This window comes from Myripristis murdjan, chromosome 4, assembly GCF_902150065.1.
Source record: "Myripristis murdjan chromosome 4, fMyrMur1.1, whole genome shotgun sequence".
NCBI lineage: Eukaryota > Metazoa > Chordata > Actinopteri > Holocentriformes > Holocentridae > Myripristis > Myripristis murdjan.
In genome coordinates, this window is record NC_043983.1 from 24,816,385 (window position 1) to 24,840,489 (window position 24,105).

At 43.1% G+C, this 24,105-nt stretch overlaps 1 protein-coding gene across 2 annotated transcripts in view; it reads right to left on the reverse strand.

Moving 5' to 3' along the window:
- ror1 (receptor tyrosine kinase-like orphan receptor 1) overlaps positions 1-24,105 on the reverse strand; it is a 150,565-nt gene that overhangs the window by 19,811 nt on the left and 106,649 nt on the right. For both annotated transcript variants that reach the window (XM_030050446.1, XM_030050445.1), the window contains 2 exons: positions 22,432-22,722; positions 22,118-22,154 (listed from right to left, as the gene is read on the reverse strand). In XM_030050446.1, coding sequence (XP_029906306.1) covers positions 22,118-22,154; positions 22,432-22,722 — 328 coding nt within the window. The remainder of the gene's footprint in view (positions 1-22,117; positions 22,155-22,431; positions 22,723-24,105) is intronic.

The following is a 24,105-nucleotide window of genomic DNA, read 5'->3' on the forward strand; positions in this document are numbered from 1 at the left end:
TTTTCTGTCTATTGCAGATTAGAGTTTGGCAAAGGTCTTCTGTGAGGTTAAGCTGAGGGTTTTGGTTAAGGATTCAGTTCATAATCTTTTTTTAAGTGAAAATTATGCTCACGTCTAGTATTGCAGCTGGAAAGGATAGGATTGCAAGGGGAAAAAAAGCTGCTAGGGAATCTAATTTAATGATCTGAGGGGTTGCTGATTGATTTGGCTGCCACCACTCCGAAGTTTATGAACTGTAATACAGACAGCGAGACAAAAACACACAAGATACAGAGTGAGGCCTGCAGTATGTCTAGGCGGGCTCGAGGTTAGCTTGGTTGTGCGTCACAGAGGACAGAGGACACACACATCCACACTCACAGCAAGCCACACACAGACAACTAAATGACAAGGGAGAGCAGACGATCCACCACGATGCAGCCAGATCCCCACGGGCAAATTACAACTCTAGCTGGTCCAAATGGCCTCGACCAAAACCGCCTCAGCCCAAATCACAAATCGCCCCTCACTGCTTTCTATATTTCATCCTCTTTCTCTCTTGGTCCAAGTACACTTAGATTAAAAGCCTTGTCGGCGAGGTCCAAGGTGCAAGCTGTGCCGGCATAGGTTGGAGTCTGCACATCATCCCCCCTTTGTGAAGAAATGACCTAAAACAAGTCTAAGACGGTAAAGGCATTGGACTGAAACTTGGACGAAATAAGCCGATCCCTGCGAGACCTCTGAGGTTTTCCTGAAATTCGTTCTTGGGTTTGTGAGCTGAGAGGTAGTGCATGAGTGTGTGTGTTCATATGCTTGCGGATGTGTACGTGCGTGCATGCGTTCGTTTGTGTAAGTGTGTGTCCATGCAGCCTTGTGTGTGTGTGTTTGAGCTATCCCAGGCAGGGAGAGCCAAGTGTGGTTGCTATTTGTGTAAACAGTGGATGGCTGTTCAGGCCTTTTATTTTACACACCAACGCCATGGGCCCGCTGTGTAATGTTTTATAATAGTTAATTACAAGGAGAGGCCTTTCCCTCCAAGACTCGATCTATAATCCAGACCTAAACAGAGAGCCGAGCCCCACCACAGAACCTAAACAAGGTACTGAAGACATTGATTCATTGTCAAATTACATTTTTTTCCAAACTTTGTTTATTCAGGGAAGGGTTTGCTAAGCACGCATGCTCTCCTGCCCTGCTTCACGCACACGGTACACTCACACACATTCACACCTGGCTGCTGACCAGTGAAACCACACTTCACTTGCTCAAGAGATCCTCAGTGCAGCTGTTCGGGGGGGGGAAGAGGGACAGAGATTTTGATGCACAGACCGATGTGTTGTAACAGTCTTTCTTCAGCGGCACCAGCTCATTCCCACTGTGTTTTCACCGAGCAAGCCAGGGAGCAAAGATATATAAAGATAAAGATACATAAAAATCTTATTTTGAAGTTTTGAACTCAAACCAGCCTGGCTTGCTTCAGTCAGGGAAAGAGAAATGAATGGACAGCTGTGTCCCAAAAAAAAAAAAAAAAAAAAAAAAAGCACATATGTTAGCAACAGCATATGTCTTGCTGTAGCTAAGATGACACGTCTGACAGCTGTTGTTACTGCTTCATTATCGGCAATTGATTTGAAATTTCTCCTTTACTGTTTTTTCTGTTTGAGATAAAAAAAGCAACACTGAAACAGGAAATTGAAAAGTTATAATTACACAGTTACAGTGGGTTGGAGGAAATAAATCTTCAGTTATTTCACTCATTTTCAGCAGAAAAGTAAAACTGAAGTTATAATAATTTACATTTATACTTAAATTCCGCAGGTTTGTGACAATTTGGGCTTGCTTTGTCTGTGTGATACAAAGTATTGCGAGATATCCCAGCCGAGATAAATTTATAAGTAAGTTTAACTCATTAATTTGTAAGATAAATTTATGCTGCCTTTAAAAAGAAGGCCGGGGCATGATGAGCCTCAGTAGGCAGCATTTTTTCCATTTGGACCACAGCCACTAACTACAAACTGGCAGCACTGTGAATGTATCAAACATACACATACATTTACATTTTCTTAATGTGAGCCAATCACATAAGAGATCTGCAGCGATCCTGCAATTTCTGAACTTTTCGGGGAAAATTGCTTTGTAAACGTAGTTTTTCCTGAAAGCTCATAAGAATTCAATAAAAGTGTAAAATGATGCCGGGAAATTCACAAAAAGGTAAAAATGGCGATGCGGGTTCTGCAAGACATCAATTTTGCATCAACACAGTCATACACAAGCAAGTACTTATTCAACTGCAGGCCTGGAATACACACACACACACACACACACACACACACACACACACACACAAAAGCTGTAATGGGCAAAAACAAGGTTGCGTGTTGTCCCCTTAACTTTTTTTGTATACACACGTGTACACACACAAACAAGGTTAAACTACTAAAGTGACAAACCAGACCCTGACAGGAAGAAGGAAGAATGCGTGTGTGTGTGTGTGTGTGTGTGTGTGTGTTACAGTTTACTATGGGGAGAGGAAGGTCTGCAGAGACAATGGTTAACGTTTGAAGACAGATTTCCCTTGACTTCAATGTGTTTTTACTATAGAGGTATGCACGCACGTACACACACACACACACACACACACACACACACACACACACACAGTAAAGCTGTTTCCTACACACAGACAGCCTTGACCCCGGACACACAGGTTACAGTTGATGACTGTTGACAAATGCAGAGCTAACAAACCCTTTACAGGAAAAGGAGAGTTGGTAAAGGATGTGCAAGTCGAGGGGGGTGAGTGTCTGCAAAAATAGATGACTCATACAGTTGACTGTGCAGTTAATCATTTCTGAATAAGAAGAACATTTTGGCTTCAAAGAGGAAACGATCGGATCCCTTTAAGAGTCAGGATCAATCAAAACCTCAGGGACTTCTGACTAAGAATCCAATTCTTTTCTGTCCACGTTTAAAGCCTGCATGCTCCTCCCCTCTGTGCTTCGAGATGGTACCATGCAAGCTGAATCCATTGCTGCTTTCAGAATGTTGACAGCAGCTCCTAAAACACAGACCTTGCCCTACAGAGATGTCAGTGTTGCACGCTCTATCCTCAGCAAGGCAAATGGATTTGGCTCTCCAGAGCCAGCACGCCTCGCCTCTGGAGCCCCATAAACAGCCGCTGAGCTCCCCCCGCACTGGGAATGTTTTAATGCTTTCCATCCTGCCTGCTCATCCCAGGACTCATCCATCCTGTCTGTCATCCCAGGCTCTCCCTCACTACCTCCACAGGACTCGCCAACCCCCGTCTCCTCCTCCACACCTCCATCATTCCCTCCCTTCAAACCTCCACCTCCCTCCCTGCACAGGACGCTTTCCTGCAAAGATGACTCTACCTCTGTTTCATCTGTTTCATCAACAATCCCTCCATCAAGACTGTCAGTCAAATGGAGGGATACAAAAAAAAGGGGATTACAGACTGCAGAAAGAGGGGGGAAAGAAAAGAAGATCACAAATAAAGAAAAGAAAAAGAAAAGACAAAGAAAGATGGATCAATAAAATTCTTTCATGTTCATCTATTCACAGCAAGCATCAGCTGAGCCGTGGCTCTGATTATTGAGGTGGTGGAGCCTTCTATTGTTAGCGCTGGTTGTCCGATGGGACAGGATGAAAAAAACCACAGACTCAGACCATTAAAAACTAAGATGTCAGCCTTCTGGCACAATATGTGTTGGTTTTTGCTTTTGCAAAGTCCCCACACTGCTTTCATTGGCTTCACCACCCTGTGTGATCTGTCTAAACCTCAAAGCTGCACTTCCAAAAATCGGTATGACTAAGGCATTATTGCTAAATTCGAAAGTATGCTGTGGAAGGTGGAAGGAAAGCTGTGACAGAGAACGGGGAGGGGAAAGGGGGGGGGGTAAAGTGGAACAAAGGCTGTAAAGCTGTAACTGAATCCATGGTGACAAAAACGGCTGCTGCATGTTCATTTTCAACAAAAACCAACAAGTATGGAGGTTTTATGAGCTGATTTCTGAGATGTTAGATGTGTTGGCATTTTACACTTCTCTGACTCAACAGAACTTCAATTAATGAGCCTTTTCACTTTATAAAAAAAAAATACAAAAACAAAAACAAAACAAAAAAGGATCAGAAAAAAAATTATAGCTGCAGCCTTACAGCCTCTGCCTCTTTGATGTCTTGATGTTTTATGCATTTAAATTATTATATTTATAACACACACTTTCTACCTCCATTTCAGGTGCTCTACTCCTCACTTAAAAACAAATGTCTGATTCCAGGCTCAGGGTCTCGAGTGCTGGTGCTTGACTTGGCTTTAGGTTTTGATTAGGAGTTGCGCCTTTAAGCCTCGAGCATGTGAAGTCTCAAGCTCAGGACGTGCACGTGTTGAGTGTGTGTGTGTGTGTGTGTGTGTGGCTTAAGGAGATGTGAAACTCAACACCTTTTGTTGAAGGGATGCAGAGAGGACGGGATTCAAAGTGCAGAGAGCTGAGGGGTGGATCCCGATGACATTCTGGATTTTAGGGCTTTATTTCCAGGAGCGGCTGTGGGTGCCGAGTGAAGAGAAGATGAGCTGCTGGCGGCGTGAGGTCACAGCTCATTACTTCCTGTTTGGGGATGCCCCTCCGCTTGTGCTTGCTGATTTTTCGCTTTAGAAATCATTTTAGAGCATTACTTTACGGTGCACAGTGCGCAGAGTGCGGAAAGATAAGACAACATAGACAAGCACCGACATACAATACAGATCATGAGCTGGACTTGAAGAGGGTCTTTATGTTGGGTGCTTTAGCTCACTGAGTCGCTGGGACACCCCACCCCTGAGCGTTATTGAGTTATTGCTTCTCAGAAAGCGCCCTGAAAGTGTCTGTATGTATAGGTTTGCATGGTGTGTGTGAGAGAGATGGTGTCTTTGTGTGTGTGTGTGTGTGCTGCAGGGAGGGTGTCCTACACACAAATGAGAAACACTTGTGGGTCTGGACAGACTAACAGAGGGACAGAAAAGGAGGAGAAGAAAACAATGGACAATCGTATGGCTGCTATTCCCACGAGATCTGGCTTCCTACCCAAAACTACATCTTTTAATGTTGTCCAGACAATAGAAATAAAAAAGAGGCGAAACAACAAAATATGTTTAGCGTCATTATGTCTGTTTATAATCATCCTTCATTTCCTTCCACAATATGCAAACACTTTTAGCTGCCTGATGTTATTTTTTGCTGGGATAAAAGCAGACCAAGCAGCAGTGGATTCACTTGGAAAGGTACCATGAAATTACAACTCAGCTAAAAAAAAACAAAAAAAAAAAAAAAACACAAAAATCTCATTACTGGAACAAATTTCTTTGGAATAGCTCTGCATTGCATGTGAAATATGCTGTAGCAATTCAATATTTCGCAAAGGCTCGTGGCAAATATCAGTGCGCCGATTTATCTCTCGCACCCTCCATCAGCTGGGCCTGCACTCAGACTCAGATGTGCAGCTCCATCGTCATCGGAGACTTGCAGACGGTATGTGTGGTTGCGATGTGTAATGATCCCTCACTGACAATAAGCCAAAATGGCCGCCAGGGGCTGAGGTTGACTGGGGTCTCTGGCTTCCAGTGGCCCGTGACCGCACTGGGAATGAACAGCGAGCAGGGGCAACCGAGGCGCTGCATTAGGATACAATGGAGAAAGAACGGGCCCCTCCTGGGTCCTCATGTTACTACTACTTACTGCCTGCAACAATAGAGGCCTCTGTCAGAGAGGAGGAGAGGAAGACAGAGACAGATACAGAGCTTAAAGAAAGCTGAAGGGAGGAAGAGGAGATGTATCAGGGTCTGAGGCTGAGGAGACAACACGGATCAGTTCAGAGAGAATTTGCCCCCTTTCTTCCTCCCTTTTCCTTTCCTTCATTTCCATGTGGTGCATTTTGGTGCCAAGCGCTCGTCGCTGTGGTGTTTTTGCACTGCACGTCCCGGTGATCACCTGTCAATCAGACAGACAGTGTCCAGAACTGTGATGTCTTTCTCGCTGGATTTGATGAAGTTTCAGTTTCTGTGGGTGGAGCTCTTCTCTTTATCTGCTCAGTCACGGCGGCCGTGGCTGCTCATGCCAAAAACAATTAAAGAGGGAGAGAGGAGATGCAACCCCAGATAAAAAAGGAATCACAGGTGATATCCTCAGCCTTGTACAATACCAGCTGTTCATACTGCGGGTATTATTCTGGACCTTCTAATATAAATTCGATAAAATGCAGTTGTATACCATGCACTGTTAACTGATAAAGCAAATATGTTAAGTTTGAAGTACAGAACTTGAATGGATAGAACAGGCTTTCCCATTTAAATCAAAATCCCAGGACGGTCAGGGAGGCTATTTTTATGTGTACAGTTGTCCCTCGCTATAACACGGTTCAACTTTCGCGGCCTCGCAGTTTCGCGGATTTTTTTTTAGTGCAATTTTGCATGTTTTTTTTTTTTTTTTTTTAATAGCGCATTGTGTTCTGCGTCCTGATTGGCTAAGGGAGAGCCTGCGCATTGTGTTCTGCGTCCTGATTGGCTAAGGGACTGTAGACCATTGTCAATTAATCTCCTCCGTGCCGTGTCTCCTGTATAGTACAGAATGCGTTCATTCTATAATACTGGACTTATTTTTCTACGAAGGTTTGAACTTTGAGAGTTTAAACAAGAGAGAAAAGTGAGAAAATGTTAATGCCTGTCTGAGAAAAGTGTATAAAGTGTGTAGTGAGGGGTTTTGCAGCCTTAAAACATCTATAATAATTGTAAAAAATAAAGCCGACTACTTCGCGGATTTCGCCTATTGCGGGTTATTTTTAGAACGTAACTCCCGCGATAAACGAGGGACCACTGTACTGGTCAATCTTTTCACATTCTATGACCCAGCAGACCTTCAGAAGCATTTAAAAAAAAAAAAAAAAAAAAAAAAAGACAATGACATTCAGATTTGATCATGAATATTGCTAAGATCACACATATGTCAAATATGTTGCTCAAACAAAACAAGCCTTATGTCCTTTTTTTTGGTAGAAGAAATAACACATGAAACCCAGTTCATTTTGAGTGCCAAGCTGTGTGCTGATGATGGCGGTAGCTTGTGAGAGCACAGTCTTGCTTGCTTCTGGCCTCTGCTTGTGCAAACTACCCAGTTCTTCCTCTGTTTATTCCAAACAAACTACCATTTTCCCCCAGGAAAGAGCTACCAGACACTGAAAACATACAACAGTGAAATGTAAAAAGCTTCCATGATCTGGCTGTGGCTTGAATCATTATCGTGCTATAACAATCGGCAATATAGTGCAGCAAATCTGACATTTATTACTTGTGGATTATCACTTAAGTAGCAATCACATCTGAGACGGTGGAATTACAGTTCGAGGCGTTCGTGTTGGGCGTGCAGGAGTGTGCTCAGCTGAGGAATTTGCAGCGCGGATCAGATATGGCCCACACAGGCTGGGGCGCACTGGATGAAGCCAAAGAGCTTTAATAGTAGGGTTAAAAGCATATGTGGTGATTTACATGTGGAGAAAGACCCTACGTCAGTCCCATCACTCCTCACGGTGCCCCCTGACCTGGTGACATCACTTCCCTGGAGCACTGCAGGGCATCAAGGCGATGGGGAGGCGGGGGATGGGGGAGCGGGGGTGTCACTTAGCGAGATAGCGGGGCAATATGTCTCTTAAAACCTAACATAAACCCGCCTGTGTTTAGACAGACATATACACATACAAATAAAGGGAGCACAGGGGTTAAACTGCAAAACTCCATTACTGCGACTCAGGGAGGAGAGTAAGAGGAGGAGAGGGACGGAAAGAGTGGGAAAAAAGGACTGGGGGGGGGGGTTGGTTTGTTTTACTAATCACTGACCCGTTGTGTGTACGGACCCCTGGAAACAAATTGCACTGCCAGAGAGAGAGTACATAGTAGGTGTAAGAAAGCATAACAACAAGAAAGGGAAAGATAAAGTGAAAGAGAGGCAGAAAGAGAGAGAGAGAGAGAGGATAGAAAGAGTAAGAGAAGGTGAGAGATAATTGAGGTAAAGAGGGAGAGTGAGGACTGGAAACTGTTTGGGGAACAAAGCTCGAGGCGATGTGTCGAAGTACTGTTCAACAATGCTGCCCGTGTGTGTGTGTGTGTGTGCGCGCGTGTGTGTGTGTGTGTGTCTTCCAGCCGCAGTGCCACAAAAGGCCTGCATTTGATTCTGAAATTGTGTAATTCCTCTCTGGCTCTGCGGTTAGGAAACAAAACCATCATCTACAGTACCTCAGCCTAACCTGCAGTGTCTCCCGCACCTCTATTTTTGTTTCGTCGTCACGGCAATTCACAGCTGACACCGTGCCACGCACGTAAAAAGCAATTCTCATGACACTGACCACGTGAAACTGCTGTAAATATAAAATGCAAAAAAAACGACCTACACATCACCGGTGAGAATGGAAACAGTTTTATTCAGTCAGACTTCAGTTCAGCTATAAAGCTCAAGTTTGGATCAGAGTCAGTTTGGACTCAAAGTTTTTAATTATGCTGTTTCATGCTTGCTTTGTAGAGCCTCTCTCTCTCTGTCTCTGTCTTTATTTTTTTATTTTATCAATAATAATAATTTTTAAAAACTCAAGCATGCCATGAATTGCCATCTATTAAACTGGCGAATAACATAAATAAATAAATAAATAAATAAATAAATAAATAAGGCTTTTGACAGGTGTTTGGACAGATATTCGGTCCAAATTTTCAGGCCTGGTCAACACTAGTACACTTTAATTAAATTATATTTGTAGCAGTCACAAATATAATTCATTCTATTAAAATATCTGGCTTCAGGTCTAGGCCTGCAGTAGTCTGCTCTGACCAGCCATAAGCTGAGACCGTCATATTTATTGTGCTTATTGACTTTCTTCGGCATATTTTAAAAATGATTTGGCCTCCCAGTATCAAAGGGAGATTTAGCTAAAGACACCCAGAAGTATCCTCTAACATTCAACAGCAGGTTAGGTGTAGCCTTGATCGTTTATATGACGCATTCGCAGACAAGTTATTCCAAAGGGCCCGTGGTATGTTGAAAATTTTCATGTCAGAAGTTATGACTTTGATTCTTTTTACTGACAAATTACCTTTGGATTGCATCATATGAGAATAATAAAAAACTAAAATTGAATGTTCCCTGGCACACTTTAATTATAAGTTATGTCCTTACATTCTTACCTTTTCCTTTTTTTGTTGCTGTAAAAATTCCTGCCTCCAGTTTTTAATGGCGCTCCTTGAACTGATTCAAGTCACTAAATGCCTGTACGGAAATAATAATAACAGGAAAAGCAAGGCGAGCGCAAAAGAGAGACGGGGGTAAAGGAGAGATAGCCGACAGCTAAGCTACAAGGTACTTTGATAGAGACACAGCAAGGCCCCCCCAACACACACACACACACACACACACACACACACACACACACGCTCTCCTGCGTGATTTATGGCAGCTTATAGCCGAGATCACAGATGCAAATCGGAGCACACAAAGACAGACACTTAAGAGAGACAGGAGGACACATGTTTTGGCTGACTGGCTACTGACTGTACTTCAGGAACAAGAACACGCATGTTTGAACACAAGCGAGGCTTCCTGAGGAAAGTGGAATAATCCTTGATGAGCGAGATTAGGAGTCACTTAAAGGCATGTATTGTGGAAGGAAAAGAAAACACCATAGCACCGCATAAATAACCCCCTTCACACACTCCCCTGTCAGAGCTGTCTGCAGGACACAAAACAAACCAAAAACGTCTGAGGGCTGGTGAGGGGAAAAACATCCACCCTAAAACACTTGGCATTTTTTTTTTTTTTTTTTTTTTTAAAAAGCTGTGGCTGAAGTATCTTCAGTTTTTGGAACCGTTTTGTTGTTAGTTGATATATGTTCCTCACTCCCCTGGAAAACTGTCAAAATGTAGATAATGTGATGCCATGTCAAGATATTTTTACAGCAGCTTCATATTTCTTTACCCGCAGCAGCCTCAATCGTCCAGAATGCAATGCAGCCAGAACACGTCTCCATTTGAATAACTGCTGAGTTTTATGAATGAATATTCAGTATGCGCTCAAGTTATCAGAACTATATAAAAAAAAAAAAAAAAAGCCATATCAGATCATAGTGGAATGCACTTTGAACAAACATATGCATCTCCCACAGGATTGATGTGCTACTCCACCAAGTCCCCCACAATGTAAGAGGCTTTAAAAAAAAATAAAATAAAAAAATAAAAAAATATATGGCACTGGAAAGGAATTTCTTCTTTCAAATATAGATAATTTATTTTGATTTGAGACAAAGAAATTTTCCACTAGTCAAAAAAAAAAAAAAAAAAAAAAAAAAGAGAGAGAAACAAAACAAATCAAGGTCTACATGTGAGGGATAATAAATGCAGCCACAGTGAGCATATGTGCCCTTATAGTGCAAACTGAACAACAAAGTCTGCATTAATACTTCAGGTGGTTTAGCAGAATTGACGTGTTGGTGTGACAAGATGAGACGGAATTTTCCTTTAATGTGAAAATCGAATCCTCATAGTGAATTGAAAAGCGATGATTCGTGAGCAGCGAGTGGCATTTTTTGGAGGTTCGACATCAATGCTGCACTCGCAGGGCAAATGATGATGGCTATCTGCTGTGCAAAACGTTTCTCCGGTTCATGAACGTTCAGTAAAAGCTCTGAGTGTACGCTGGGCTAATGTGGTATGTTGTAACTGTCTTGTAATGTGTTTGCATCAATCAGCCTGGTCAAATTCCTTGAGCAGCTGATTCTCCGCCAAGAAAAGCGACTTTGACTCTGAAAGGACACACACACACACACACACACACACACACACTGATAGTCACAAAAAAATAACACGCAAACCTAAAAATAGAAGGCAAGCTGACATATGCACATGCATGCACACACTCAATCTCACCCACACTCACACACACACACACTTGCTGGCACGGGCTGCTGTTTGAAAACAGTCTTTAGGGGCCATGGCTCCTGATCTTCCAATAAAAGAGAATTTACAGGCCCCTGCTCTCTTAAAACAAATGGGACTAACCAGCACATCATTCAGTTGGTAGAGGGGCCAGACAAACACTCTCAAACTTGTCACCCGTATTTACAATGTGGTCTGTGTGTGTGTCTGTGTGTGTGTCTGTGTGTGTCTCTGTGTGTGTGTGTGTGCCCCTTTGTGTTGCTCCTATGAACAGGCTGTCCTGGGTGGAAAAACTCCACTGGAAATGGATGGAGGGGGGAGAAGAGGGCATATGGGTGGTAAAAAAAAAGAAAAAAAAAGAAAAAGAAATAGAAAAAAATGATTGTAAAATAGTTTTTCTGGCTTTAAGAAGTCCTTAAAGTGATATTATTTGGTCACATGAATGCAGAAGTCAACATAACCTCAGCCTTATAGAAAAACCTAATAAAAAAGCTTATAAAAATATGCCATCATCATATCAATACTGTTTTCTGTCAAATAAAATACAAAAAAAATGATACACTGACAGTAGCATTGCTCTTTAGATGCTTTACATTTTGCTCTTAACTTTATCACGTCAAGTGGCTGAAGAAGTGTCCATATGAAATACCAGAATTTAATGAATGAAAGATGGTCACTCTTTCCTGCTGCAGCCCCTGCATGTATTCTAGGCCAACAGGACGGGGTGTATTTGAAATAAATCTCTTGCAAAGAGGTCCATTGATGAATTTTTTTTTTTTTTTTTGCAAATTCTGTAGCTCATGGGGGCGAATATATTTTTATGTCCCCATACATATTTATAGCCACACTACTGTCTTGTCCCTTGAGGAGGATTAAACTGTAATGCATGCAGACATCATGTTATGTGCCAACCGTTCAACACGCAGCAACTTAAACACGGCTTTTACTTTACAACTCCACTGTTCTTAGCTCCCTGGCTAAAAGCATTCCTCGCCGTCCCTCCCTCTCTCTCTCCCTCTCTCTCCCTCTCCTTCTCTCTCTTTCCTCGCCCGTCCCTCCCTCGCTCTCCCTCTCTCTCTCTGTATCATTTGATCTGTCCTCAGGTAATAGAGCTGGGATTTTCTGTGGTGAGCCTGGTTGACTGACCAGGAGGGCCCACCCGTGAGTTGGCCCTCAGGGACCAAGTCAGGTTACAGTCAGTCCTGATATTGCCGTTGATGAAAATGATTTTATCTTGAATAAAATATGTTTAAGCACCCAAAATAGGCTCCCAAAATGGGCCTTTTTGAGTTATTTAATTCTCCGGCTTCTGGCAGCCTGACGCGGTCCGTATTTTCAGCGGGCCACCTCCTCACTGCTTTCTCCAGGGCCTCATTTCCCAAAGAAAATCACTTCCAGTCCATTGTAAGTCTATTTTCGCTTTATTCCATATTAAGATGAGAGCGAGAGAGGAAATGAGAGGCAACAAAGGACATGAGCTGGATTCAAGTCCATGCTACATGTACATGGTATGTACATTATCCCAGTGAGGCGCCAGAACCCTTGACAACCATACAGCTGAAATAAACCAAATTCATTGTGGGAAAAGTTAAACTCTTAAGGTGGGAAGGGAGAGGAGAGCGGACGCATTTAGAGTACTTTTCAGGCTATTCGCAACTGATGTTCTGCATTCATATGTATTGAGTCTGACAGGCGCCAGGACACAGGAAAACAAAGCTTATCAATTGAGTTAAAGTCAATGAGGGAAAGGTCATCTTTTGTTTTATATGTGCAATTGCATTGATCCAGTTAAGATCTGCAGATTACCAAATATCTTTGCTTTCCAAGGTCATCAGGGCAAAGACATTTACCACAAGAACATGGCTGACACACATTTGCGCACTACACTACTACAGCTATTTACAAGAAGCAATGTACTGTAAAACAAAAAAAAAATCTGTCTCTCATTTTCAGTCTTAAAAGAGAAAAAAAATTCACCGGTGGAATGAGATAATCCCACTTATTTCCAATGCAATTTCACATGAATTTTTCTGTGAAGAAGTATAAATATGTTTTTAAAAGGCAGAGTGAGGCAGATCATCCCACTAGTTTCAAGAAACTGGCGCTTGATTCAAGAATATTCTGGAAACAAGCCGATTAGAATGGAAACAATTATCTCATCCCACTGGCAGATTGGAAAAAAACGTTCTCGTTTGGAAAAAAAAAAAAAACAAAAAACAAGATTATAAGATTGAATATGAGACTAAATGACATCTTGAGATGGAGATCTTTCTCATTGTGCACCTATTTCTCAACCGAACAGCACAGAGAGACGTTTATCCAAAAATCTTAAGCTGATCAAATTCAGGGATGTAAATTGGAGCCGCAAAATCACAAGCTTTGTGTGCGAGGGGAGAGAACGCGGCAATGCCAAAAATGGCGTCCAAGTCAGCGTGATACCAGTCAGCGGAATACAACTGCAAACTACAAAAGCCTCTATTGATACCTAGAAATGTATCTGTGTCTCGTTCTCACACATACACACACCACCACGGGCAAAGAAAGAGCACTCTCTGTGTATACTGGTCTGCACTTTTTTTTGTGTATGTGTGTGTGTGTGTGTTTAAGTGTGTGTTCATGTTGAGGTTGAGGGCATAGTTCAGGGAAAACCCCTGTACCCCCATCTAGGCCTTGTAGCCCTCAGGGAGAAACCATGATTCACATAAAACACACAACCTTTACACACACACACATACACACACACACTTTGTTGAACCACAGACTATACCAGACCTGACCCTGACCAGACCTGCCAACGGGATCACCAACAGACAGACACAAGGGATTCTGGGAAACAGGAAACAGGAAGCGGGCCCTATCCAAGCAGAGTATGAAGGCCCTGTCCACGGTGGGCTGTGTGTGAAACTCGAGGTGTGGGGTAGAGTGTTAGAAAGTGCGCACAGACAGACTGATGGTGTTACTAACTGGATTTGATAGTGTAGACTGCTATGATGACTGATAATGCTTCTAGAAGGTGTGTGTGTGTGTGTGTGTGTTTGGTGTGTGTGAATGTGCATGAGCGTATTTTTTGCGTATCGTATCTGCCTGTGTGTGCGAAGCCCTCTGACCTGGGCAGTATTTAGCAGAGAGGCGTCCCGGGCCGGCGCAAGGGGGTCGCGGTGGGATCTCTGGTTTCAAACAGCGCGGGTGCCCTGGGAGCGGGCCGTGTCAAAGGGCCGCTCCCCAGTGAGCCATATTAGGGCCCCGATCCCCAATCAATCAGCACCGCGCTAAAAAGAATCCACAACAGGACGGCAATTTAGCTCCGCCGAGGGCTTAGCGAAACATGTGTGAGAGATAGGGTTTGTAAGAGTGACTGTGTGTGCGTTTCTCTGACTGAGGGTGTTATGTATGAGTGTGTGTGTGTGTGTGCATATGTGTGAAAGCCTTTGAGACGGAAAAGGAAAAAAAAAAAAAAAAGCCTCAGTCTGCTCCGGATGTGAAAAGCAGGGGGAAAAAATGTCTCAGTAGAATGGCTTTGTTTTTCCGAGCGAATGAAGAAATGCGTCCATAAATACGCATTATACCGCAATGTAGCATATAATGCATATTTACACTGTGCAAAATGCTAAACCCCATCCAAAAGTAATGCAACATGTACAGAATGTCTTTTTTTGCTTTTTAACAAGGGTGCCTGTCTTCATACTGCTCTAGCTGCTTGTTTGTGCTTCACTTTAAAGGAGCCTTAACATCAATTCTAGCACTTGAAGCATAAATAGGAAACCAGCAGATACAGTCCTCTAGTTCCCCTGTTTTTATAAAAAAAAAAAAAAAAAAAAAAAAGTGGGTATCAGGAAACTATTTATTATTCCAACTGTGGTGATGTTCACTCTGAAAGCCTCCTGTTTTGCTACTCCCTCTGCTGGAAGAGAAAAATGCAAATTCGAGAGCTGATGATTTTAAATTGCTCATCAAGGATACACTGTTTGCATTTGATTAACAGATTGAAATGGATGCGTGTTGTTTGCTATGTTTGATGATTTGTTTTAGAACATGCATGTTGTTTTTTTGCAATTTTGGCCAGGACTTCCTTGGAAAAGAGATCTCAGTTGGATTTTTTTTTTTTCTGGGTAACATAAAGGTAAAATAAAAATACAAGTAGAAGGTCTGCTACTGGTGGGTGCCAACATGTTAAAAAAAAAAAAAAAAAAAAAAGTACATCTTAATGAGTTCCAGAGTCAGACACGAAATTTTTCTTTTAGATCCCAGATTGAAAAAAAAAAACAAAACAAAATGCGAGCTTTAGTCCGATGGAGACGGATGATGGAGCTCGGCACATGGCGGCGGCGGCGGCGGAGCGCGTCCAAAATCTGAGTGGGCCTTTCATCCCCTCGGCCTGAATGGGCACGATGCTCGCGGCGCACAGCACATCATAATCGAAGCTGGCCAACATGTGAGAACCGCAGCGCTGTTGACACTGGCACGGAGGTGAGGGGCGGGAGAGAAACCGAAACCAGGGATTTCTCGCTGCAGAAAGAGCGGAGAGCCAGTGTGACCGGCGGCAACACGCGTGAGGAGGGCGGGGTGAAGTGAAGGGAGGAGTTTGAAGCCACCCTGCGTTAGTGCCATTGAGCAAAAAAAAAAAAAACCCTAACCCTAACCCTAACCCTAACCCTCGCAGCTCCACCTTCCTGACAAAAGAGAATTCCCCACCGGAAATCAATCAGGTACATTATTATAACAGTCAACACTTCCTTTTTAGGCACTCATGCTTCTAGGCGAGCCTTGTTGTATGATGAACATTTTCAGCTCATTAGAAATCTTTTTGTGCTAATTTGCCAATCAACTAACGCATTGATGTGGGAAAGACCCGCACGCTACACGTTCAGCTTCCACTCTACAAAGTCAAACTGCTCTTTGATGCTCCCTCTGTGTAATTAGATTGCCGGTGGGGCCGATGGCAACATGTGCGCTGTGGTCCTCGTCACGTCAGCTCCGAGGCCGATTCAATCTCGTGTTGACAACCGGGTAATTACAGACCCATCAGCTAAATGTATCGGGTTATTGACACACACACACATACACACACACACCGGTTGGAGGCAAAGTTACACAAACACTTTTAACAGTTAAACACATCTGATTAAAGTAATTACTCTAAGCAGTCAAATTACACCTAAACAGGAACTCCAATGGCACATTACAAACTCACAAGAGCCGTGAGTAAAGATCTCACTGCATAATGCAGACGTAGCTGGTTTGATGTAGGTCTGTAATCGGCCGTGCCTCACAGTTCATAAATTTGCGTTCAAGGGGTGAGAAATTAATGTCAGGAGTGGTTTGAATTCATGGCTGGATGCATCGGAGTGAAACATTGTTCAAATAAGGGCTTTCGGTGCTCGCGGAAGAGTGATGAGAAGAGGCGCGGCAGACTGCATCTTTCACAAAACTCTGTCGGCCATCCATTTTTAGCAAAAGGGGGGTGGGGGGTGGGGGGGCAGAATGAAGAAAATGACAGGAAGATGGAAGCAGCGAGGAGAAAGATAGCAGCCGAGAGCAGCGAGGTTAGAGCGCAGACAAAGAAGAAGCCAGAAAAAGCAGGAGAGAGGGGGAATCTGGTCTTTGTTAAACCTGTCTCTCATATCCTCGAGTCCGATGTGGATGGAGGAGAGAGGAGGGAGGCGAGGAGGGGAGGAGAGAGAGCGAGAAAAAAAAAAAAGCACAGATATTTTTGTAATTGCTTTTTTTTTTTTTTTTTGCCGGTGCTGAGAGAAAAGTGCTGGGGAAAGCTTTGAGAAATTTAAACAGCCTTGACAGCCGAGGTGTAGTGGCATTAATCTTTTCAAACAGGGAGAAAACCCCTCTTTTTTTAAACACAGACAAGAGACCCTGGGATCAGCGGCCATACTGCATACAGTCTATATATCGCTGCTGTCAGATTAAAAACTTCTACATCCAGTAAATCAGCTTTTCAGAAACCGAAAAAGGCAGCTGTGTTTTTCAGACGGCGAGGCACGCGCTCTGGAAATCATACAGGGCTTCATAAAATCATGCACCAAATTCAGCAAATAGATTATATAAAATTTCAGTGCAGGCAATTAAAAGGAAAAAAAAAACAAAACAAACAAAAATACTCTGAAATTGCTGTTACAGGATTTTCACACGACAGGCAATTTGAAAACCACACTGGCCACGTGTGTCCCCTGCCAGCACAGCTGCACGCATACATCACCTTGCCTCCGAAAGAGGAAAATCACAGCACAGAAAACGTATCCATTTACAGTTCAGTCTCTATTTTGATAAGTCAACACTCTGTCTGGGGTTTTGATCCATTCGCTCTGATTCATTTACACACATGAATAGCTCCGAGAAAGAAAGAGAAAAGAAAGAAGAAAGACAAAGGAAGGGAAGGAAGAAAAAACTCATTTTCTGGCCTATAAAATGTGTAATGTGAGCCTAATTTATTAAACTGATTAATCTGCTCGCACAAAGAGAGAGAGCAAGGAAGAAAGAGAAAGGAGGAAAAGTAAATAAAGAGAAAAACCTACAATGTGTCTGACGTGGGAGATTCAAGGCCCGCTCCCTCGGCGTGCGGGCGGTTTGCATGCACGCCGGCTAGGACGTATTAACGGCCTCTGATCTGAGCTTACGGCGAAAAAAACCTCCCGTCGGCCCGCGCCCCTAATCAGACCTGAATGCCGCCCACCCTGCAGAACCCAAGAAATCAAAGAACAACACGCAACCCTGAGTTGTTAATGGTACCATCCTCCTACCCTGCTAACACTGTTTTTCTTTCACTCCCGCCACCTCCCCCTTTCCATCGCTCCCCCCCCACTCTCCTGAAAATGAAGGAAGTGTGGCTGGGTACAGAGGGAGAGAGAGAGAGAGAGAGAGAGAGAGGGAGAGAGAGAGAGAGAGTTGGGGGTCTAATTTTGGCAGGCGAGACTTTTTCCCCTCGCCCTGTGTTTGTTCTGGCTCTATGAAAACATCTCCACGGAGGGGGAAGAGAGGGAGGGAGGAGGAAGAGGGAAAGGAGCGGATGAAGAAGAGGAGGTGGAGGATCACGGGCACGGCGGAGCAGCATGAGGATTGGCGGCCCCGATTTGTCACTGTAAATTAATGACAGCCCCGTTGCCATAACAACAAACCGTGGCTTGAAAAAAAAAATCATATTTAAGGGAACACTTTGTTCTCGAAATCTTAAAATTATTGAGTTTATCCTCGACCAGAAGATTGGCGCTCTGGAAAGGAAAAGTTCCCGCCTCAAACTTTCCACAATCTCTTCCCTCTTCTTTCTCTGTCTATCTCGGTTATCCTCGCCGTGTTTTCGTTCTCGTGTTTCTGATCTGCGCCGCTGTATTTTCTCCGTTCATGTCTCAGGCAGCCACACTGTACACAAGCTGGCCAGACGGCTCTCTAAACCTCTAAGCTGTGGGCTTCGGGTCTGCCTGTGGCTAGTCTCGAGAGCCAACCCCGAGGATGCATGAACTCGCGCGCACACACACACTGCAACGTCCCACACACTCACACACACACCAATGTCCCACACACCGCAGAGTGCACACTTAAGCCAAGCTTGGAGGGGATAGAAACCTTAGTGGAGACCAGTGCAAAGACAAAGACAGACGTGGAAAAAAAAAAAATTAAAAGTTCATGTGATGTTCAGGTTATCCCAATATGGAATTCCAAATATGAACATAAATGTCCCTATACCAGAGAAATGTTGTCATATATGTGACATGATCAGTCATTTATCAACTAAACATACATGCCTCCATCAGGATATGGTGATATATGAGTAGCCCATACATGTTTAACATAATTTATATAGCCTATGTGTATCTATGGAAACACTGTATTTGTAATAGTTAGACGTAAATGTCTATGTATTAAAAAATGCGCCAAATCAAACATGTTTCAACATGGGCATTTAAAATGGGCATATGGAATTCCCCGACATGTACATTATATTACATTTCTGTATGGAAAATATGCCAGGGAATGTATTATTTCCCCTAACTTTGTGGATAAAATTTCTGATTAAAAAAAGAGATTTATTTTTACTTTAACCAAGAGGGATGTCACAAGGCTTCATCACCCCTGAAATTGCACTATGATCCCTGTCTGTAACCATCTCTGTGACCGTGAGAGCAAAAAAGAAAGGAAGAAAGAGAGAGGTAGAGAGTTTAGTGGAACGTGAATGCATATATATTTCCTTTAAACTGACAGCACCAGATGTCTTTCCCCGAAACTTCCAGGAACAGAACCTCTGACGCTCCAGCGGCGGCGGTGGCGGCGTGGAGCGAGCACACACAAGGTCATCACGTGTCATCATTAGGTGACCTTGTCTTCTTGACGCCTGCCACGCCACCTTACTGCTAATAAGTCGGCCATGACGCTAATGATGAGCAGCAGTGACCGTCAGCCCGCCACCACCGCGCCTCCGCCGCCGTCAAAGGAGGCCCTGTCCGTTCAAATGAAGTGTAATGACTGTGTTAAGCTGTTCTGGTGGTCTGCAGTCACCAAACGCCGCATTAAGACAACATAGGCGAGGGTTTGCTTCATTACAACCATTTCCTGTAGTAGCTGGGAGCCGGGGGGGGGAAAGAAAAAAAAGCACACAAGGAGAGCTCAATTTATCTGAACTCGTCATTTCTTCGTGCACTGTCTGGCATGTCCAATCAAACGCACATCAGCGAAGTTTGAACTTTTCAAACACTAAAAGCAAATAAATTTCTGGGCACCCGCCAAGTCAAGAGGCTTCTGTAGGATTTAATCAGTGGCAACGTGTGCCAAAATCTTTGATGGGAGGCCGTGACAGCAAATATTTTTCATATTTAAAAGGCACATGAATGCACACACACACAAAAAAAAACATATCCACACAGGCTTGTGTTTATGTATGTAAGCAAACACATGGACATGATATGAAAATGTTATGAGTCTTGGAGTCTTGAGGTTGACATCAGGTAGTCTAAGTGATGTTAAAAAATGATAAGATTTCACATAATATGGCATGATTTAATAACTTAACTGGACAACAGAATTAACACAAAGCTGTCCGTATCAGTCCACTTGCCTCGCCAAATCCTCCTGCTCATTTAATTATTTCATTGAATTTTGATTTTAACTTTTAAATTCATTCACGTTATCCTGACATCACTGTATGATAGCCAACGGCCTCTTTGATTTATGTTTTTTGTGGATAACTGCTTTAAGAAAATTACATTGCGATTACACTGTGAGCCAGCTGTTTGATCCACGAAACAAGCCGTCGTTTCGTAACGCGGGGAAAATCAAAAACATCTAAACAAAGCAAGCAATGGTGGAAACAGATGTCTGAGAAGGAGCACGCATGCACATTCACAATATGCACTGTGTGTATACTCGTATGAGTGAGTCTGCACGTACGTGTTGGTGGACACGCGTGCGGGTGAATTTAGTAAGTGTCTGATATCCACACCATGCCAGCGTTTTTTTTTTTTTGAATCGATGTTCCCAGAACGCCGCATGGAACATGGCAGCGAGCCTCGCCATACTGTCATTGGGTAAAATCATCCAGCTTAGGCCCTTTGATCCATGGAGAATCAAACGAACTGAGAAACTTCATAGAGTTTTATCCCATAACACTTGGAAGAAATCAAAACAAAACAAAGGACGCTAGCCAGGCTGAACCAAGATTTTGATGGCCATTATGACTGCCAAGAACATGAAAATGTTTTATAGGAACGTCATTTTTTACATTTTTTAAGACGGTATCGTTTCATCGAGGTGTTTTGTATGAATCGTTTATTCGCTGTCTTCCAAATTTGATGTATGCTGCTGCTGAGAAATGGGGAACAAACACCTCGCTTTGCAACAGTTTGCCACAGAGACGGCCACGTCTCTTGGATTGGATTAAAAAAAAAAAAAAAAAAAAAAAAAGTCAGAAACATATTGTAAACATTAAAGTAGAGCACGTTTGCCTCCACTGTACTTGCTTTTTCTTTTTACTCGTTACACTTTCATCACAGAAATCTCAAAGCCAGATATGCCTCATGTTGCTAACACGCACAGCTCAGACGGCAAATCCTTGAGGGAGGTTGTGGTTAATCAACTAAACTCACTCGCAGTGACAGAACACTCATTTTCAATTATAATAACTTCATTATTGCCCCCCAAAAAAGAAACGAATGGCACAAGTTTTTCATTTGCTAAAAGTCTGAAGAATTTCCAGCTTTCTCGATTGAGTCTGTTGACAGTTAATTAACCCCAGAAACTGTTTTCCAAGGTGCAAAGTGTTTGGCTCGAGCTCTTAACAAAGTGTCTCCAGCAATATGACAATCACATGCTTCAGTCATTTGCAGCTCAGCAGCTTTGGGATCATTTGGATTCAAAACGTCCAATAAAAGCCAAAAAATTATTCAGCCGTGTTTACACCTGTGCTGGCACAAATAGAAATTTAGACTGGGCCTTGGCATACCCACCTGACCAATATGTCTTTCATTGTCATGTAAGTGAAGGAATATTCAATATATCATCATATCCCTCATCACACACATAAAGATTTGTCAAAAGACACGCCATTTGCTTCAAATAGCACAGGCGCCATATCAAACATGTGCTTGTCTGCATAATATCTGTAAAAATGTGGATATATTTTGTGTTATATAACATTTTTTAGAGTGACTCCATGCAAACAGATGATGTATCAGTGTTTCCAGGGTAAGAAACAAATGTCATAACAGGCATTTAGAAGACATTAAAAAAAAAAAAAATGAGATATAGATTTCAAATGCGACAGCCAATCCAAAGGAAAACCTCCGTGTGCGATCACTGCAGACGTGTTTCTGGGATTTGCCAGTGCTCCCTGATCCATTTCCCAAACCAGGCATTAGCCCATATTTTATTTATCAAGTCATTATCAAGTCATGACGTTCATATTTTCATTATTATGGTATTAGGTAACATGGGTGGACACAATGGAAACAAGTTCGCAGATGATTGCTGGTGGAGCTAGCAGCTCATCACTATCTCCCAAACGCATTTTCACCGTTTTATTCGGTTTCAAGGATTATCGGGTTATTTGGTGTCTCCAACGTTATTTTTCTCTTCCTCTCTCTCTCTCTGCATTTGATCCAGTGTTGCATTATGGTGAGTAGAGCCGGAATAATTTGGAAGGACGGGTAGAGAAAAATGGATAGAGGAAAAGGGACTTACGGTGAGGGCCTTCCTGGCAGAGGTGTAGGCAGTGGATCTGGAAAAAGGAGACATGGGGATTTTTACTACAGGAGAAACAATATTGTTCCCAGACCTTTCTCTGTGCGAGCCGCCAGCTACAACAGAGAATAAGTGGGGGCAAGTGTTGCTATGAGGTGCCAGATCTCTGCTAGGAAAACATGAGCAGGGGAGAAATTTCAATTTGTGACACACCAAGTGGATAAAGCACACGTCATACTGCCACCTTTGGCCATGTGTGTGACGTCTGAATAACCTGATGTTTTCCTCGCTTTATACGCTATTGATGCTCTTACCGAATTTAACAAACAGCACGCCCGTTGTGGACACGGTGCCCTGGTTGTTGGTGGCCACACACTGGAAGTATCCCGTGTCGGTGGTGTCCAGGTTGCGAATGCGGAGGCGCGAGCCGAACGGCGTGGGCCGGTAGGAGACACGTCGCGGCTCCTGCACCACGGGGGCGTCGTTCTTCAGCCAGCGCACGGTGGGCGTAGGGTTGCCGGACACGCGGCAGAAGAGCTCGGCGGTGTGGCCCAGGGAGGTGGTGATGTTGTTCATGGGAGCGTCGAGACGGATGAAGAACGGCTCTGGGAGAGAGAGAGAGAGAGAGAGAGAGAGAGAGTGGAACAGACAGGGGGAAGAAAGGGAGTGAAAGAAATAGATGGAGAGGGTGGGAGAGGGCAAAGGGAAAGGGAAAAGCATGGGGAGAGTTAGGGAAAGACAAAAAGAGAAAGATGTAGAGGGAGCCCGAGTGAGATGAATGAGAGCGAGGGAAAGATGATAAGGAAAAAGTAGACAGAGGGAGAAGAAAGACATTGAATTACACAATGCAGACAAGTGAGACATAAATCACAGTAACAACACTAACCGTATCAAAGGAGCCAGACAATAAAAAAAAATATGCCGCTGTCCATAAAAGTAGTGGTAAAACAAGTGTTTTCAGATAAAAGACTGGTTCAGAGTAAGCCAACATGTTCAACCTCTGATACTAACAGGAATAAAAGCATATTCACTGGGCAGGGGGAACCCACACACTAACACACTCCATTACGTATCTATCTTAATGCTCTCTATGGGCTAATCATTTATCAAATAAATTAAGAAAAAATACCCCTGATAAAAATATTAAGCAGTGACAAATATCAGCAGTGCAATGGTGATGGCCTGTGAAAGGTTTTCGACCTTAAAGTCACATATCTTAATATGTCTCAAGAAAATGATTTTCAAAAGCATGTCTATTGAGATAAATGAGCAAAACTCCCTTCTTAGTTGATGAAATGGTAACAATTAAAAAAATGTCAGTCTGTTCTCTTTCTTCATTCTCTTTTTTTTTTATATGGATCGACTGACCAGCATTAAATACGTAACTTTTGTGACGGCATAATAGACAGAGACGGAAGGAATGGCATTTGAATTACTGTAGGTTATGAAGCAGATCAAATCCATAATGTAATGAGTATATAGCATATAACATAGCCCATTAAGTTTGAATCTTAAAATCTCCCTAATGTCTTTCCACAGTCATTTATGCAGAAGATACTGTTTCGCTGCACAATATTACTGTGTGTTGAGTCGGTATGGTGTGAGTTGCGCGTGTGTGTTCTCTGCAAAAATGCACACAGGTACGCACTCACACACACACAGACACATACACGCGCGCACACACAAAACAAATTCTATCTACTGGGTAGGAATTCCTTCCAAGTTATTTTGTGGTTGCCACTGTGGTAACACATTATTTCACTTTTCATCATGGCTGTATGATGCCAGAGGGCTTTTTCGGGGTTTTCCCCAGCTCGTGTAGGAGATTATGTGGTAACATCACCAGCGTGGTGGGTTTCGCATAAGGACTCGTTATTTGAAGCCTCTAAGAAAACAGCAAACAAGTCTTAGGCGTAAACACAAGACAGTCAGAGCCGATTCTAACGCCCGACGTGAGGAGGAGACACTTCATGTGGCACTAATGAGCT